An 18,744-nucleotide genomic window follows, 5' to 3' on the forward strand; every position below is an offset into this window, starting at 1 on the left:
CGCCGCCTGCAACGTGGGCCGCCCAGCCCCGGCCCAGCCCGGCTCCCCGCGGGGTCGCGAACTCGCGCGCCCAGGCCCGACTTAACTTTGCAGCCGCTGCCCCGCCCGTGGGTGCGCGCAGGGGCGCCTTGTCCCGGGCGTCCCTTCAGTTCCTGGACGCCCGCTTTTACTGTCCCCGTTTCTCCCCCAAGGAAGAGCGGGGTTCGCTGTCCAGAGGGGCGGGGCGGGGCCACGGGGTCTGGGTGACTTTCTCCCCGCTGACCCTCTTTTGTCTCCTCCCGCGCGTGGCTCTCAGGCCGAGGAGGGGACAGCGCCGTTCGTCAGCTTCAGGCTTCCCCGGGGCTCGGAGCGGGGGCCCCTCGGAGCGGAGTGGGGACCGGCCCGCCCTCCCCCATCGCCTTGCCGCCCCTCCGGGCCAGCAACGCTGCCGCCGCAGCCCACACGGTGAGACCCAGCCCGCGGGCGGCCGAGGGGAAGGGATGCGGGAGGAGCCTGGGACAGAAACGGCCGGACTTGGGGTTTCTGACCCCCGGAGAAGAGAGGTCGAAGTGCGAATGTCTCCACGCCCCTGGCCAGTGGCCTCTCCTGGACGCCGCCCTCCGTAACTTGGGCGAGTCCAAAGCTGCTGCCACAAAGGAAGATTCGTAGCGTGGGCTCCTCACTTCCCCTCTGGAGCCCGCCCACCCTTGGGCTCCTCTTCCTCCGAACTTCCTCCTTGCCTCTTTCCTTCTCTCTTTCCTCTTTTCGTCCTTGCTTCCCAGAGCTCCTTTCCCTGACCGAGTAAACATCCGCCCTGCCCCCACGTTGGATAGTGGGTATTTATAGACACAGATACGTGTTTGGGGACTGCCAGGCCCTCCTGCCCAGAAAATCGATCCCCCAAAGAGCCTCCCAGGCCTGGCTCCAGCCTCCGGGGAGCACCACCAATTGTCCCCCGCATGTGGAAGCATGTTTTATGAGTGCTACAGGTTTGAGCACAGCAGAAATTGTAATTAACATTAACAAAAATAAGAGCCACAGCAGCAGTCACAACAACAAGCCACCCTGGAGGATTCTGCAGTTGGATAGTATTCACAAGGAAAGGGCCAGCGTCTCTTTGGAGGTGGGAAGGGGATGGCACCTCCTCTGTGCAGGGGTCCCTCCAAAAGGCCAAGAGGGAGGAGAGAGCGGAGCAGGACTGGCCGCTGCAGAGATTGGCCAGGTGGATTTGACTTCATGTACCTTTTCTTAGCTCCCCGAAATTGCCCTTGGAGGGTTACTGCCAGCTAGAGGAGGTGTGCACTTGGAGGAGGTGGTGGTTTCCAGGGTCTTGTTACTAACTGGATCTTCCAGAGGAACTGCCTAAGATGGTTCTGTATGAGGGATGCTTGCTAGCGATTTGGCTTTGTTTGCCAAGTGAAAGTTGAAGTGTAGAAAAGGCATTTCTAGACTACAGAGGAGCAGCTCTGAGGGTAACGTATTATGGGAAAACTTGTTTACCGGGGGAGAATTTGCTAGAGGACGGCTAGAGTGGAGAGTCTCCTCTGAGACCTGGACAGATGTGTAGAAATTTCACGGAAAACGTTTTGTTGTTCTGATTTATTTCTCTCTCTCCCTCTCTCCCTCCCTCTTCTCCCCTTCTCTTCCCCTTTCCCCTCCCCCTCCTGACACTTCTAGACCCAGGGGCTAAGCATTCGCTACACTGAAGCTAACCTATGTGTATTGGACTGTTGATAGTGGAAGAGAATCTGTCAGGCTGGTTGATTCCTTATGTTATGGTTGGATGTTCTTGTCACAATGACATTTTAACTGAGGTCTTGCCATTGGTTTTAAGGGTTGGGCTTTATCTGTTTGGTTTGGAGTCACCTGACAATTCGGAAATGTAACATCCAGAGTTTTTTTTATTTTTTTTTTTAATGTGTGGATGTAATCACATGACTTGGTGTGACCTAGGGGAAAAATACTAGGTTTGCATCTGGATTCCAGTTTTATAAGGGTGTGAGCTTTACTTAATCAGAGCCTTCTTAAAATTGAAATGTGTAATGAGATTAGAGAAAACAAAAGGTGTCCCCTGGAGGAATAGCCCGTGATGGACTGGAAATGAAAAGATGTGAGGGTGCTTCTCAGGATTCCTAATGATGGATGCTTGTATTTTGCTGTGGTATCTGCCAGATTTACCTGTTTTCAACTTAACGTTTAAACTTCAGTATGCTTTCGGTCATTAGAAGCTTGGTTTTGAAAGGTGACTTGGGGTTTTGATTGTTTAGTTTTGACTTTAGTTGCACAACATTGCAGACTTCCTAGAACAGGGAAGTGTGAAAGGACCACAGCATTTATCTGGTTCTACTCCTTCATTTTTCAGATGAGGAAACAGTTGGACAAGTTAAGTTGTTTGGTCAAGATTACCCTAGTCAATTCCTATTCAAGGCAGGAGCTAAAGCCCAAGGCCCTCCTGAGTCTAGCTTTAACGTACTGCTCGATAGTGCTAATTCTAGGAAACTGTATTAGTTTTATTATAAACGCGAGAACCTGTGCAGATCCATATTCCCATATGTCTGTCAGGTTTTTATAAGTTTTTAATTTCACAGAAGTTGCTTCTGGGAAGACCTATTTAACAAATAAGGGCAGAGGTGGGAAGAGCATTAATGAAAGGAAAATGATCTTGTCATAGGAGCCTGCCTGTATTTTCCCTTGTAAATGGTATAGTAGGTGGATAAATATATAATTATAAATATTATGAACTTTGTAATTTAACTAGTCCATTGCCCTTTTGTTCTCTATCTCCATGTATATATTATTGTACACTTAGCCATTTTGTTTATCTGTCCTAAAAGTGTACTCAGTAACTATTTTGATTGCCACTAGTTTTTTTTTCTTTTAGTGTTTTATGGGAGATGATATACTTTTTTTAAAAAAAATTTCCAAATATATTATTTTATAACTTTTAATGTTTAAGGCTCTCTCCATTTACTAACAAATGAAACAATTGGGATTAAAGGAGGATGAATATTCCCATAAAAAGTAGTAATATTTCGAAGAAGAAAAAGTGGACATTTGACTCAGGACCACACAGACCATCAGTGTGTTTGAGGAAGAGCTAAAATTCTAATCCTTTTGGACTCAGTTCTATTCCCCTAACACTATACAACATTTCTAAGATAAGTCTTAAAATACCCAGAAATATTAGCACAGTGAAATATCTGCTGTTTTCCATTGTATTATTGGAAGAGATTAAAACTACCAAACAGGTTAGACTATTGTTCTTAATTTTTAAAAAGAGTTTTCTTTTAATATGCCATGAGATCTTACATATTTTTTAGCACAAAAATATTGCGTGGTCAGAGAAGGCTTTTGTAGGTCTCTGCATTTTAACCCATACATTGTAGGTATCTAAAATTGCGTTCATTCAGTTCATTCAGTGTCTCTTTTTAAATGTGACGGCACTGTGCTAGGTAGGCATTAGCAAATATGGATGAGCCACAATCTCAGACTTCAAGAGGCTGAGTGAGAGAGGTTTTTAGTATCCAGTTTCTGATGTATTTGTGGTATATGCATTGTGGAAATGTTTTTGCTTTTTTAGCATTCCCTCGCCTCCTTTTCATAGGTCAGTTAATTGTGCTTCTGAGTTTAGTTGTGATTTTAGAGTCCTATAGTAGTTGAGACTCAGGGTCCTCCTTTACTGGAGCCTCTCAAATGAATCTCCTTAATCTGGAAAGTTTTAAGATACCACACATTGCTCTTAGGTGTTTGGTTGATTTGTCTGCGACACGTACTTTTTAACTGCTGTCATTTGTCTCCAAGTCTCCCCTGATACACTGCAAGCCTAACATTTTGTGACTCGGGTCACCGGGGACAATTACCAGTTCCCCCGGGCGTTAACTTCATGTTTTCTTATGAAGGTACCAAGGCTCTTCTCAAGAATAACTCAGAGAGGTGGGAGTTAAGGATTTATTGACATGCCCTTTTCCATTCAATAGATGTTTATCATTGGTATTTTAATAAGGCTTAAAAAATAAGAGGTACTTTGCCCCAGAATTGCTCACAGCCAGATCGGTACATCAGGTGTTAAAACAATGACAGTAAAATGAAATAAGCGTTCCCAGAGGACAGGAAAGGGAAGGTTTCACCGAGGAGGTGAGGGTCGAACTGCACGTTGAAGGGTGAGTTGGAGTTTACCACGTAGACATGGTTAGGGAGAGTCAAGCAGCATTGGGAAAGGCTGATGATAACAGCTTAGTGCTATACTAAGTACTCAGTACTATACTAAGCACTTTATATATTTTACCGTATTAATCCTCCTAAAAGCCCTAATGAGGTAGCTTTGTTACCCTTTTTTACAGATAAGGATACTAGTGCAGAGAGATTAAGTACATTGCCCAAGGTCACAGAGTAAGTGGTGGAGCTGGGATTCATTTCCCATGTGTCTAATTGAAAATCCCTGGACTCCTAACCATTATGAGATAGGACCTCACCAAAAGCAGAGGAACATAAAAAAAGCATGGTGTTTTCAAAGCCCTTAGGGAATCCAGCTTTGCTACTCTCAGAGAGAATAGTGAGTGTCGTAGATGACGTTGGAAGAACTCGGCTCATTTAGCCTCTACATTTTAGAATCTCCTATTCTTGCCTGTGAGTTCTTGTAATATCTGTGGAAATGGGTGCCATTGTGGGCCTCAAGCAAAAGCAAGGGAAATGTCAGAGTGATACTTTTGAATGGTAACTCTACAAGTACCATAGAAAGAAGAGATTTGAGGAATTTCAGATTTAGAACCAAGGGTACATGTTAGGAGCCTGCTTTAGTTGTCCCAGTAAAAGACAATAGGAGTGTGAGAGGAGACCATGTGGGATAGATAGAAATGACGAAGCTTAATGATGACTTGGGAGAGTGAGGGGGAGACGTGGAGGAGGACATCCAGGCTGTGTGGAAGTGAAGCCTCTCGTTCATCAGAAATTGAGGGTTAAGGGAGGAGGAAATGGTTTTGGTAGAAGAATCATGAGTTGAGTTTGAGTTGCCTGTGGGAAAGGCAGCTGATCCGTAGTTGACACATGAGTCTTGAGCTCAGGAGACAAAGATTGGGCAGCTCTGAGCCAGAGGTGTAGTTATGGCAGACGTCAGCCCATGGGTGGTCGTAGCTGTGGTCACGGTCAACCAGGGAATGTGAAGGGAGTGAGAAGCCATGAGAGTTGAGGCTTTTGAACCCTGTGGAACCTTTGAATCTACCTATGGGTAGGTGAATTAATAGTTAATACTGTGGAGGAGACCAAGAGAAGAAAGGAAGGATCAAGTATTGGCAAGCTCTCTCATGTGCTAGTCACTAAACTTTTGTGATTGTAATTTAAATTATGAAAACATTAAAATTACTATTGCAAAAATTGAAGTTAGTTTCAGATGCTCGAAAAGTTTTACTTTGTTATCTTTTAGGAATTCCTAAAGCCCCAGTGTTAATTTTGTTTCTGATGAAACCTCATGCTTTTTGTAGCATGTGTACTGGTAATGTAGGTTTCTCTTCTGATATCTCTCCATGCTGCCCCGAAGAGAATGGTTCTGTAGAAGAGATATATTTCTAATTTCAGGCCCTTTTATTCCCTGGTGCTTGAAAGACCACAGCGGAGAAGAGAGGTACAGAGAGTGAGGCTTGGGAACAAAAGCAATGGACAATCCTATACTACTTTTATAAATACCCAAGACTTTCCTAGTTCAATTTTGTGGACTGCTCTGCTTTTGGCATAGAACGAAGCTAAAATAACCCGTCTAGCTACCCTTACAGAAGATAAGTCCACTTAGCTTGTAATATCTTCTATGAGTTTAATAAAATGGTTCAACTAGAGAAGTCTTCCAGAAATCTGTCTAAGAAATAAAATCCCTCAATCTGTGAAATGACACTTCCAACAGGCTCAAGTACTATATTCTACTTAGTCTTAGAAGAATGCAGAGAGAAATCTCATTCCTCAGATGGTCACTATGCATGCCTTGTATCAGTTAAACAAAATTTAAGGTCTTAGAATTTCATTTTATAATCTAGGTGGTCACCAAAACATTTCCTGAATTATTATATTACCTATTCAGAGCACTTCTGTGCTTTTAGTGGTATATAAAGCCCCCAAATTGGGATTTAGGTGGCAATAATAGGAAAAATACTGATGGCACAGGACTTCAGCTAATTGGTTTTAAGCCCGTAGAGGGTAGGGACTCTGTCACGTAATGTGGCTAGACCTCAGTTATTGTTGGTAGAATGAATGAGATAGTGAATGACAAATTGATCTTTTAAGATTTCATATAAAAATCACCTAGCAGGATGCTTTAAGACTTGTGGGTGGTTGTCTGAGGTGGCAAGAATTTCTAACTGAGAGGGGATCCTGGCTGTGATTCCTCTTCCACCCCTCACCTCTTTGCAATAATAATGCAAAAAGATATCCCACGTAGATTCTCAGTAGAAGGCCTGGGGTGGGGGGGTCGGCGGAGGGGCTGGGGTTGGCTTACATAGTCAGTTTTGTTTAGACAGGAATGTTCAGGGATGGCATGTGTGCCTGAAAATAGAAATCACTACTTTGTATTCCTTATTGGAAAGCTGAGTATCCGAGCAGACTTAAGAGAGCTGAGCCATTGACCAAAGGAAGGCCCAAAAGAATGACGGTTGGTTTGTCAGGCTGAATGGCCTTAAATGGTCATCACAGCCGGAGAAGCCCAGAAATTTTAAAAATAGGTTAGGGGTTTACAAGATGCTTCAGTGCATATCTACATGAGAATTTCTCAAGCCCAAAAATACAGTTTTCTTTGCCACTGGATCATGCATTTTTTTAGGTGTATTCAGTTAAATTTCCAAGTAGTGAAGACCGACAGTGAGTATACCAGGGTTTTCAGAATTGAGCTAGGGTAGAAAGAGTAGTCAACACGGTAGATGTGGTCCCTGCCCTCATGGTAGTAAAGGAGCTACTAGATGAAGTGTGAAAGGTGCTATGAGCTGGGGGAGGTGCAGCCAGTATAGAGTCTGCGTGTTCATGTTTTTTCTGTATCCTGTTTCATTTTGATATCAAGTGTGGATTGAGTGGAACGCCTGTGATGTGCTAGGTCCTGTGCTAACTGTTAGGTATAGGATGAACAAGAACGACGTTCTCTGCCTCCGTAGGGAACTTGCTCTAAGGACCCTGAGTATGTATAGCAATCTGCTTGTCTGTTGAGTGTAGCATTTATGGGGTCTTTTTTGCAGGATCCCAAGTTTCGTAGCCTTACCTAGCCCACGAACTTCTTTTTCTTTTATTTTGGCAGAGACTGTCAGCATCACGTCCACCGTCCCTCTTAGGGTGTTACTGAAGTCCCTCTTGAGTGCACAATTCTCTCTGTTTAGTCACCTGATTCTAACTATAAATTCAAACCAAATTAGATTTTCTAAAGATGGAGTTGGAGGCTGACTTATCAGAGATTCCATTCGAGTAGACAGACCCTCTTCCATTCCATTCATGTTTCTTTTTCGAATTCCAGATCGGCAGCAGCAAGCACACAATGAATGATCATCTGCATGTCGGCGGCCACAGCCACGGACAGATCCAGGTGCAGCAGCTGTTTGAGGATAACAGTAACAAGCGGACAGTGCTCACGACGCAACCAAATGGGCTTACAACAGTGGGCAAAACGGGATTGCCAGTGGTGCCAGAGCGGCAGCTGGAGAGCATCCATCGACGGCAGGGCAGCTCCACCTCTCTGAAGTCTATAGACGGCATGGGGAAGGTGAAAGCCACCCCCTTGACACCCGAACAAGCAATGAAGCAATACATGCAGAAACTAACCACCTTCGAACACCATGAGATTTTCAGCTACCCTGAAATCTACTTCTTGGGTCCAAATGCAAAGAAGCGCCAGGGCATGACAGGCGGGCCCAACAACGGTGGCTATGACGATGACCAGGGATCCTATGTGCAAGTGCCCCACGATCATGTGGCTTACAGGTATGAAGTCCTGAAGGTCATTGGGAAGGGGAGCTTTGGGCAGGTGGTCAAGGCCTATGACCACAAAGTCCACCAGCACGTGGCCCTGAAGATGGTGCGGAATGAGAAGCGCTTCCACCGGCAGGCGGCAGAGGAGATCCGAATCCTGGAACACCTGCGGAAGCAGGACAAGGACAACACCATGAACGTCATCCACATGCTGGAGAATTTCACCTTCCGCAACCACATCTGCATGACGTTCGAGCTGCTGAGCATGAACCTCTATGAGCTCATCAAGAAGAATAAATTCCAGGGCTTCAGCCTGCCTTTGGTTCGCAAGTTTGCCCACTCCATTCTACAGTGCTTGGATGCTTTGCACAAAAACAGAATAATTCACTGTGACCTTAAGCCCGAGAACATTTTGTTAAAGCAGCAGGGTAGAAGTGGTATTAAAGTGATCGATTTTGGCTCCAGCTGTTACGAGCATCAGCGTGTGTACACGTACATCCAGTCCCGTTTTTACCGGGCTCCGGAAGTGATCCTTGGCTCCAGGTACGGCATGCCCATCGACATGTGGAGCCTGGGCTGCATCTTAGCAGAGCTCCTGACCGGGTACCCCCTCTTGCCTGGGGAAGATGAAGGGGACCAGCTGGCCTGTATGATTGAACTGTTGGGCATGCCCTCTCAGAAACTGCTGGATGCATCCAAACGAGCCAAAAATTTTGTGAGCTCCAAGGGTTATCCCCGTTACTGCACTGTCACGACTCTCTCAGACGGCTCTGTGGTTCTCAATGGAGGCCGTTCCCGGAGAGGGAAACTGAGGGGCCCACCAGAGAGCAGAGAGTGGGGGAACGCACTGAAGGGATGTGACGATCCCCTTTTCCTTGACTTCTTGAAACAGTGTTTAGAATGGGATCCTGTGGTCCGCATGACCCCCGGCCAGGCTTTGCGGCATCCCTGGCTGAGGAGGCGGTTGCCAAAGCCTCCAGCGGGGGAGAAGACAGCAGTGAAAAGGATAACCGAGAGCACTGGTGCTATCACTTCCATTTCTAAGTTACCTCCACCTTCCAGCTCCGCTTCCAAACTGAGGACTAATTTGGCACAAATGACAGACGCCAATGGGAATATTCAGCAGAGGACAGTCTTGCCAAAACTTGTTAGCTGAGCTGAGTCCCCCCCCAATGCTCGTAATTTGAAAGATACGATGTTGCTGAGCCTTAGTGGGTTGAAAAGGAGTAGCTCAGACCTGTTTTTATTTGCTCAATAACTCGACTCATTTGTATCTCTTCAGCACTTATTTTAATGTAAGAAAGTTTCGTTTTGTTTTTATAAAATACATGGGGACAATGCTTTAAGTTTTTATACTTTCTGAAACTTTTTGTGTTCTAAAAGTACGATGAGCCTTACTGTATTTAGTGTGGCAGAGTAATAAACATCAGTGGCAGGCCATTGATTACTTCATGACTGCCATGCATTTACAGATTGGTGTCAAAGACATTCACTATGTTTTTATGGTTCATAGTATATTATCCCCAAGGTGATTGCCCTCGAAGGACACCACCCCGCCCCTTGCTCCAGGTTCATGCACAGGTGTAGCATGTCCTTCTATTTTCCATAAGTTATCTGGGTGGTAGTTATGATGGGAGAAGAATGGTTAGGACGAACATGATATTCTAAGAAAAACTGTACCTTAGTGATTTTTTTTTTTTTTCTAAAGTCGTGCTCAAACAAAATAAAACCCCCAAGATTTAAATGCCCAGTTTAGCATTCTGACATTCTCAACTTGGTCAAGCAGACCTGGTGGGTAAATGGAAACGTGTGTGTTCCTCCAAATTATCTAATACGATCAGCGAGCTGTTTTGTAAAGAAGCCTCATATTACAGAATTGGTCTTGCACCTAAATTTAGAAATGTGTTCTACAAACTGTTCCTCCCTTCTCTTTGCTTTTCTCCTCTCTGCTCCTCTTTTACCACACATCTGTTGCTTGCATTTAGCTTTTTTTCCTTCCTTCAAATAGATATCCCAGACTGTTAATACAAAAAAGAGACATTTCAGCTGTGATTTTGACCATCATTTCATATTCCAAATTAAAAAAAGAATAGCAGCCTAGCTACTTAAGATGGGGATTTCCATAGTTCCAAAGAAGGTTTAGCAGATTAGCTGAGTTCCCACTTTTCAGGTGTCACTGTAAGGTTCTCTTAGCCTGGGAAAGTATCAACTCTTTCTTTAAAAGGAAAGGGGGTTGAAAATCCTTTTGATGAACAGAAGTCACTGTGCCTGTTCAGTAAGGCCAATTTTAACAACAAATTTAAGGGAAGAAAAGTTCAACCTCAAGTTAAATGGTTTGACTCATTCTTTGCATTACTAGAAAAGCCACAGAAATTGCGTTCTTCTGTTTTATTTTACTTTCTTTTGAATTGCACTGATTGTCTTCGTGAGAATGACACTTTACCTGGAAAAGTAAATGAGAGTTAAAGTAAAAGAATATTTTCTTCTCTGAATAATAATTATTTTCACAGTGGAAATTTCAGTATTTTATCACTAATGTATGAGCAGTGATATATATCAATTTCAAGGCACGTGGAAAAAGTTTTTTAGTATGTGCAATTTAATATAGAAAGATTTCTGCCTCTTTGGAAATAGGTTTGAGTAGTAAAAATTAGGATAAATACTCTTTTATATGCACAGATATTACTGTATTGCCTGTAAATTGATTTACAAGTACTTAAAGCATGGTCCCCAGTGAGGCCAAGAAAGTTTCCGGTTAAGTTCTTTTAATAGTAAACCTGCAGTTTCTCTTACTTTAAAAAAAAAAAAAAAAAAGTAGTTTTGAACAAAACTCTTTACTTATCTTGAGGCTTTGTCAGTTGATGATGGAGAAAAATGCTCAGGAAATATTACAGATATTTGCCAAAAAACAGTAATAAGATTAGCTTATTGATGAATAGTGATGTTGATATTTGCTTTACTATTTAAGGGTGTTACCGATGAATTAATTTGGACTTCTGTATTTAGAAATTATAGCTTTTTCCCTTAGTCAAATTCTTTACCATATTGTACACATTTCTGTGTAATCTGTGGAAGTGCAATGTGTTAGTAATTTGCATTTTAAATGATACTCATGTGATAATACCCCTAATCAGCGGCTTACAGAATCTAAAGATTATGTATTTATTATTAAAATTTTGGCTTAAAGGCATAAGAAATGTAAAACTTGGTGTGATGGCTTTGTAAAACCACAAGCCTCTTAATGATGGTTAGCTTCTTTAGGTCATTAAAATAAACAAAAACATAAAGCCTATTTTCCCCTTGCAATGCTCTTCTTCCATACCACACTCATTTTCACATTTAGGTTTAAATATATGAACCTGAGCCTGCCATTAATAAAAATTCCCCTGTAAAATGACTATACATGTGAAAATTTATAAATGGACTAATACTAGTTGTCTTTGCCTCGCCACACAAAACTGGTTCTTAAGATGCCAACAATGCATTTGTGACTATCTTTATTCACAAATGTAACCGGAAACTTTTAAGCCAAACTACAATGTGCGGCGCTATGGGGCTCCCCTCCTCCCCCAAAATACAACGAAATTTCTAATCACAAGAGCCATTCAGTGTTTAGTGATAGAGCTGCTTTTCAAAAATTCTAACAATTATAATGGCAAAAAGAGAAAAATGTATCCTCCTTGTGATTTTAAAACATAAATAAGTGAAGGGCTCTGATAGGCTACTGGAAGTTGGCTTGGAAACAGTCCTTGGTCTCACAGGTTCCCATTGTCTAGGGATGTCTGAGCTGTTTTCAGATTTAGGAATAGCACAGTGTCGTCTTGTCTTTGGTTGCAGTCTCATCTGGCTCGTTTCTTGCACCACCAGCGTGTGCATTACCACTTGAGTGTATTGCCACAACAGTGGAACAACAGAGTGATGCAAGACAGTGTAGATTAACAGTAGAGGAGAAATTGTGCCCTTAGTGTTAACAATGTGCCTTTTGTTCTGAATGCCATGTTGTAGGGCATGCATTTTTTGGCCTCTTTTAACTCTTTGAATACTGGGCAGTAAGGATGGAACCCACCTCTACAAAGGTACATCTGTCTTAAATATCCAGTTACTTATAGGCCTTAATAGAAACCATAAGGCGTGAATCATCATCAGGCACTGAAAAAGGTAAACCATTGGTTGGTTAGTTACACAGAGAATTCCTATGCTTAAGGGGTTGAAGATGGTCTTTGTTGTATCTTAACATCAGACTGATTTTTTAAATGGTTATTTTTTTTTGTGACGCTAACACTAGACGAAAATCAACTGTATTTGTAAAAATTTACCTCAAACCATTTAATTTTATAGTGTGATTAATCCCAGGGCATTTGGTATGAACCAAAGTGCATTCCTTTTCTATGTGCCTGGCTCTAGTAAGGATGGCCAGGGATTTTTACAATTTGGGTGCAAGGCACTTAAGCCACTTTTAAACTTAATGGGTGGTTTGGAGTCATGTTAAAGGGCTCCATCAGAATATTAGGAACACTTTAGGCATCAGTAGCATTGGGCCATATTGGAATCTTAAAAGTGTGAATTACTTTAAAGAGAGCATTCATTTTTGTAATTTTTTTCATCAAGAATATTTCTGGTAAGCAGAAGTCTTTTTAAAAATAATTGATTTGGTTGGTAAAGGTTTTAATATTGCCCAACATAATGCTGTGGTAGCATTTAAAAAAGTATTTGTGAACTCTGTTTCTTAGGGGCTTGTACATCTCTCTGCTATGGACATATATAAAATAAATTGTAATTATACTCAGCTCAACTGCTACAGTTATGTCTAGGCAGTGGCTTGGGTTTTTATCGAGCAACAACTTAGACACGTGACTGTAATATGCTGCAACTGTGTGTACTGAAAATATGTGAAAATGGTTGAATGTGGACTGTGTATATATGTATGTAAAAATTTCTGTGAGATGCTGCTGTCGCCACTTAACATGAAATATGTTCTAGTGGATTTTAATCCTAGTGGCCAGTTCTATGATACTGTATGTATTGTACAGCTGATGACAGGAGTAAGACTGTTCAGTGAATATTTGTTAAATTTTATTGTCGTGGCCAGAGATTATTTCAGAATAAAATTTTAATGTCCTACCTTACTTTTTCTCCCCTTTTCTAACTATAATTTTACTCCTGATCTATTTCTGGTATTATTCTGGTCCAATAGCCTGGAGAGAGTTTAGAATGCAAATATTTTCAGCAGTAATTGATTTCTTATTAATTTAATATAAATGTGTGAATTTCAAGAAAGACTAAAATTTTAGTAAGCAACTCTTAATTTTCTCAGATATTCTATACCTTTAATATTTCTGTTAATTTTCTTTTATATTGCTTCTGCCATGTTCTCTATCATGCTAGAACTTCAATTTTTTTTTTTTTTTTAACCTTCAAGCTGACAGACAGTTAAGCTGTGGGAGCAGAGTCTATAAATTGTTCCCCACCAATGTTCATTCTTTTCTACACAAAGGTTCTGGTAAATTATGTGCTCTCACCATCTCCCCCGTATGTTTTTTAATGCTCATGCTTTTGCAGTTCTTGTACTTGGTGGTCTCTATGGTTCACGTTTTGGGGGTTTTTAATGTCTCCTTCTGTCATAGCTGTATCAAAAAATAAGGTCTGTGAACTACAACTAGCTCATGATTTGTCAAGTTCAGTTAATACCAAACTAAGAGTTTACTTACAGATGACAGCAAGCAGATGCTCTAGTAATTTCTCAGACATTGCAGGGATATTATGTAGACAAATATTTCCCTCTTGTGGAAAGAACTACCTCACATTTTTATTTATACCCCGCCTGCCACCAACAGCCAAAGAATGACTTAGTGTGGCTTCCTACAGTAGTAGTGGTATTTGCTAAAACAAGGGGATACTGTAGGAACGCGTTCCCAAATCCAGACGTGGTCTCATCCATAGCCTATGCCATAGGCTTCCAGTATTGATTCTCTTGCAACTCTCTTACCCAGTGAAAAAAGTACCAACCAACCAAGGAACCCTATATGTTTAGAAATAAGTTTTTAAGAGATGTGTGTTATGTTTAAAACTGGAAGTTGATGCTAAAGCTGCAATTTAGATTGTCCAGATCTGACTTACTCAGATTATATGGTTCCCACTCATTCTCTTACCAAATCTTTGCAAAGCTCTTTCTTAATACTATAATCTGTTTGAATTTCTGTAATGTTTTCCCTTTTACAATCAACAACAATACAAGTAAATATTCTTGGAACTTAAAAGATTGCCTTCAAAGTAGCACTAGGGAATGCTGCTAGCTAGCACTGGTATCTGTCTTTTAAAGAAAGGGGAGTTTATTTTCTGTTTTGGAAAGAGCATTAAGAGACATTCGAAGTAAGAGTATTCGTGGCTTTATTTCATTGTTTTAAACAGTTTGAATTACACTGCATTTTCTTTGGGCCATTAGGCAAATAAACATTTGACATTAGTGATACTTAACCATGCTCATAATGAAAAATGACTGCCAGTGTGTTGCATATACATAAGAAAATTGCATCTTACTGCAAAGGCTATGGTTTATTTGGTTTGACTTACTGTTTTGCTGTGGTCATACTTAATATCTGTGATACATTTCATATATGGGGGGCGGGCATAATTGCCATTCCTTCCTTTGCGTCTCAAGGATGTTGAATGAGCAAACTAATGAATTAATATTTACTTTTCCTAAGAAAGCTGACATTTTAGTAGTAGTAGTAACTAGTCACCTGTAATGAGGAGTAGCAGGATGTATTATAACTATCACGTGTTCCAGAGCATTGCTCATTATGAAGAAAGCTTCACAGGCCTTGTGGTGTATGAACATCAGTTCAGCCTTAAACATCCCTATGATCTATAATTATCCTCACTTGATACTTGAGGAAACTAAAGTGACTTGCTTCAAAGTGACTTTGCAAAAAACAGTTGGGCCTCAGTTTGCAATCAGATAAAGAATTTTGGTCTTGGACAGTAAAGGAAAATTGCTAACTATACTCACAAAAATTTAGAAGGGGTAAATTTGAGCTAGCAGCGGGTATTTATTTTATATGAATAAATTGTGTATCAGTTTCCAGGAATATTTTTTAAAAAGGGAGGAACTACAAAAAACAGGACTAGAGCATCTTAGTCTCTTAGGAGAACCTAATAACTAAAATGCATGTACATACACCCCTCAGTTAATTTGTAAAAGAGATTTATATTGCCATATGTTGTGAGGTTAATTATAGTAGCTTTACTCTTTATTTTCTGTTCTTAAAATATGTTCTTTACGTTTGAATGTGAAAATATTTTTGACTCTACTAATTCTCAGGGATTAAAAGTTAAATTTTACTGACTGTAGCAGCAGGTAAATCTCTTAAATTCAAACTTACTCAGGTTTCCTATCTTTTGCCTCCATATTTAAGAAAACGGAATGCCTGCCAGAGAAATATATAAAACTTAAAATTCCAAATACAATTTTAAAATACCAAATTGTAAATAAACCAATTTTACAAACTAAAATATTGTGTCTTTCCTTGCTTTTTATCCCAGATTATTTTCCCTTCTAAATTTGAGGAGTTTAAAATATCTAGAGTATTTTTTTTACTTGTAAAAATGAAGTGTTATCTGCAAAACAAAACCCATGAGCAGACCTAGATCGTTTAAATTAAAGCTTATTGAATTGCTTTCAATTGTTTGCGGGGAAGGGTATTAGTGTGTAGCAATTTATGTAGACTTACAGGAACTAAGTAATGGTAACTATGGGCTAATTTGTCATCTTTTTATCTGAAGAGGACTTTCCAACCTAATTTCTCCTTTCCCCAGAATTTAATTCATTGGAATTTTGGCTTGGGTAGACCTAGATTAAAAACAAAACAAAACAAAACAACAAACAAACAAAAAAACACATCTAATTACTGTCTATTGCAGATGGCATTCATTTGTCAGATATTTGTTAAATGACTACATGCCAGGTTCTATGTAGGCACTAAGGATATATGATGGTGAACAAAAAAGATGTAGTTCCTGTCTTTACAGTTTTTAGACTGGAAAAGCAAGGCATTGTACAAGTAATTATATGAACAGATTCATAAAAGCAAATGTCATGAAGTATTGTGAAGGAAAAGCATGTGGTGCCGAGTATGCGTCTCTATGATGGAAGCAGGGAGGTTGTGTTGTCTTGTATGGATCAAGAATGGTTTCCCTGGGAAATAATAGCTTTTGAGCTGAGGGAGGAGCATGGACAGAAACCTTGGAGTTAGAGGAAGCAAGGTATGTGTGAGCAATTAAAGAGAGGTCCTCATGGCCGGAGCCCACAGGAACCACAAGAATGAGAGAAGTGGTAAGAACTGAAGTTGGCAAAGTGGTTGGCCCCAGATCATGCCAAACCTTGGAGGTCTTCACCCCTGTGCAAGGGCAGCAGCCAGTGAATTTTAGAAAGGAAAATGCCATGAGCAGCTTTGTCCGTGGCTCTCTTCAGTAGAATGTATCCAGAAGGGTAAGATTAGATGAAAGAAGACCAATTGGAAGTATTTACAAGAGACAGTGGATTAAACCAACGAGCAGGGATGGGCCTTTAAAGAAGAGAATGAGTTTGAGGGTTCTTTAGGATACAGAAATATTGAGGTAAAAATAACAGTGTTTCTTTATGAAAAGTAGTTGGTGTAATTTTGGTGTTTGACTTGCTACATTGCATCAAAGGGAATTACAGTATCTGATCTGTTGGAGAGAAAAGAGTGGTGAAAAGTAATGCCTTTGGTTACAGAGTATGAAGTACTAGTAAGCTATTTATCTTTTGTTGAAATTTAAAGCTTTAGAATTAACATTTTACTAATTCAATTAAATATTTTCAGGAAATTTTCAGTTTAAAAGAGATTGTAAAAAAAAAAAAAAAAAGGATGGAGAAGGAATATTGTAAAGGTCAGCTAAACCAAGTTCTCCCCAAAGACAGCTATCTTGACTCCCTCCCACCGCCCCTCTCTCCCGCCTTCTTTCCATGGAGATTAAACATCTACTCCATAGGGTATTCGGATACACCAAAACAAAAAATAAATAAAAGGAAGAGAAGGGGAAGGAGATAAGTCCCCGCTCTTGAGATCTTTATGTTTAATGGGGAAGAGAAGATTAGACAGAAAACAATCTGAGAGCAACAAAAGTCAAATTCAGAGTAAGTAAATGTCATTTGTGCTGCTGTTGGTAAGAAAAGCTTCAGGGAGGTGGGTCTCTAGCTAGATCTTGATGGATTTCAGACTGATAGAAAAAAGAATATTCTAGGAGGAGAGAATTGCTCTAACAGGCATGTCATGTATCATTCATTCATCTGGTCATCCAATATTTACTAAGCACCTACTATGTACATGATTTTTGGCATAATGTAAGGGATGGTAAAGAGTCAGGTTTTTGTAGAGTAAGGAAGTGAAGGATAATTTTTTTGAAAATGTGAAGCCTTGTTGTCTTGTGGATTCCTTAAATGTGCTCTTTTCAACCACTGTACCCATATTTCCTCTGTCAAGAATGTCTGCCTGCCTCATCCTGTGGGACTCAGCTCAGACTAGATGTCAGTTCCTCTACAAAGCCCCTCCTTTACTTAAGCTTGGGCAGGTTAGCCCTCCCCAAAAGCTCACATTGGCAATTTTTAAAATCAGGATCTGGAGGAATTTTTGTTAACTAGAAGCTGAGTGGAACTGAGTTGAAGAAAGCAGTGGAATGTTCTCCCCTGCTTCCTACCACCCTTCCCTCTGGGCATACACTGCAAACAAAAAAAATGCGTGGTGTCTGGAGACAATATTTTAGTGGGGGAGGTAGATCTTAAATGGATAATTACAAAAATGTTAGTAATGAGTTGTGAGATGTGCCATGAAGGAAAAGTAGCTAGATTTTGTGAGAAAGAATAAAAGACTGAGAAGTCAGCAAAGGCCCCTCTGGTATGGAGGCGTTTATGTGGCGTTCTGAAGGTTGAGGGCAGCTCAAAAGCCTAGGGAAGATCAATCCAGAGCATGAGCTCTAGGATATGACAGAAGGCCTGGGCACCTGGAATCTGGAGGGCAAGGGGAAGGACGGCGCAAGACCAGGAGGAGAACAAAGCAAGGCCAGTGCATGCAGAAGGCCGTGTTGACCACACTGAAAGAGCTGGGAATTTGTTCTGATTACACCAGGAAGCCATTGAAGCATTTAAAGTGGATTTTTAAACAGTCATTCTGGTTTCCTGTGGAGAAAAACTGGAGGGAAGCCAAGTGGAAATGGTGAGACTCTATGAGAGAGAAGAGTCCTAACTGCCTGAGAGAGAGGTTAGCGGGTGATAACTTGGTGGGATTAATAATGGTCCCAGGTCAGAGGTTCTGTTTAGGAAGTGGGGTGAGGGGGACATAGGACCATGCAGGATTCCAAAGATACCATTTGTGTTGTGATTTTTATAACTAGGGTAGCACAGATGGGGGAAAAAATGTGTTTTTTAAATGCGACTATATAAAAATTACAAACAAGCCTTTAAGATTTTTAACTGACAAATTTGAAAGGACTATTTCCTTACAAAATCTCAATGTTCACAGATCCAATGTAATTAATCTATTAAGGACTTTTTTTTAAATCAGTAGGAAAAAAACCAGTAATAAAGCAGTGGAATAAATGGACAATGGTATGTTTAAAAAATTTATATGCGAAACATAAATCGAACCCCAAAAAACAATTTAAAATTGTGAATCAAAGTTATGCAAATTAAAGCAATGAGTTTATTTCAACCCATGAAGTATCAACAATGAATAAAACAATGATGCTCTATGCTAGGAAGGGTGTGGGTTGGCGCAAAACACTCATTCGCTGCTGCTGGGGTGTAATTAGCAGAACCTT

At 40.9% G+C, this 18,744-nt stretch overlaps 1 protein-coding gene across 1 annotated transcript; it reads left to right on the forward strand.

Moving 5' to 3' along the window:
• The first annotated feature begins 39 nt into the window (after positions 1–39).
• DYRK2 (dual specificity tyrosine phosphorylation regulated kinase 2) lies at positions 40–13,034 on the forward strand. The gene is made up of 2 exons (XM_011373837.2): positions 40–444; positions 7,457–13,034. The coding sequence occupies exon 2, from the start codon at positions 7,478–7,480 to the stop codon at positions 9,062–9,064; it is 1,587 nt and encodes a 528-aa protein (XP_011372139.1). The 5' UTR covers positions 40–444; positions 7,457–7,477; the 3' UTR covers positions 9,065–13,034.
• Positions 13,035–18,744: the final 5,710 nt, after the last annotated feature.

This window comes from Pteropus vampyrus, unplaced genomic scaffold, assembly GCF_000151845.1.
Source record: "Pteropus vampyrus isolate Shadow unplaced genomic scaffold, Pvam_2.0 Scaffold9, whole genome shotgun sequence".
Taxonomy (NCBI): Eukaryota; Metazoa; Chordata; class Mammalia; order Chiroptera; family Pteropodidae; genus Pteropus; species Pteropus vampyrus.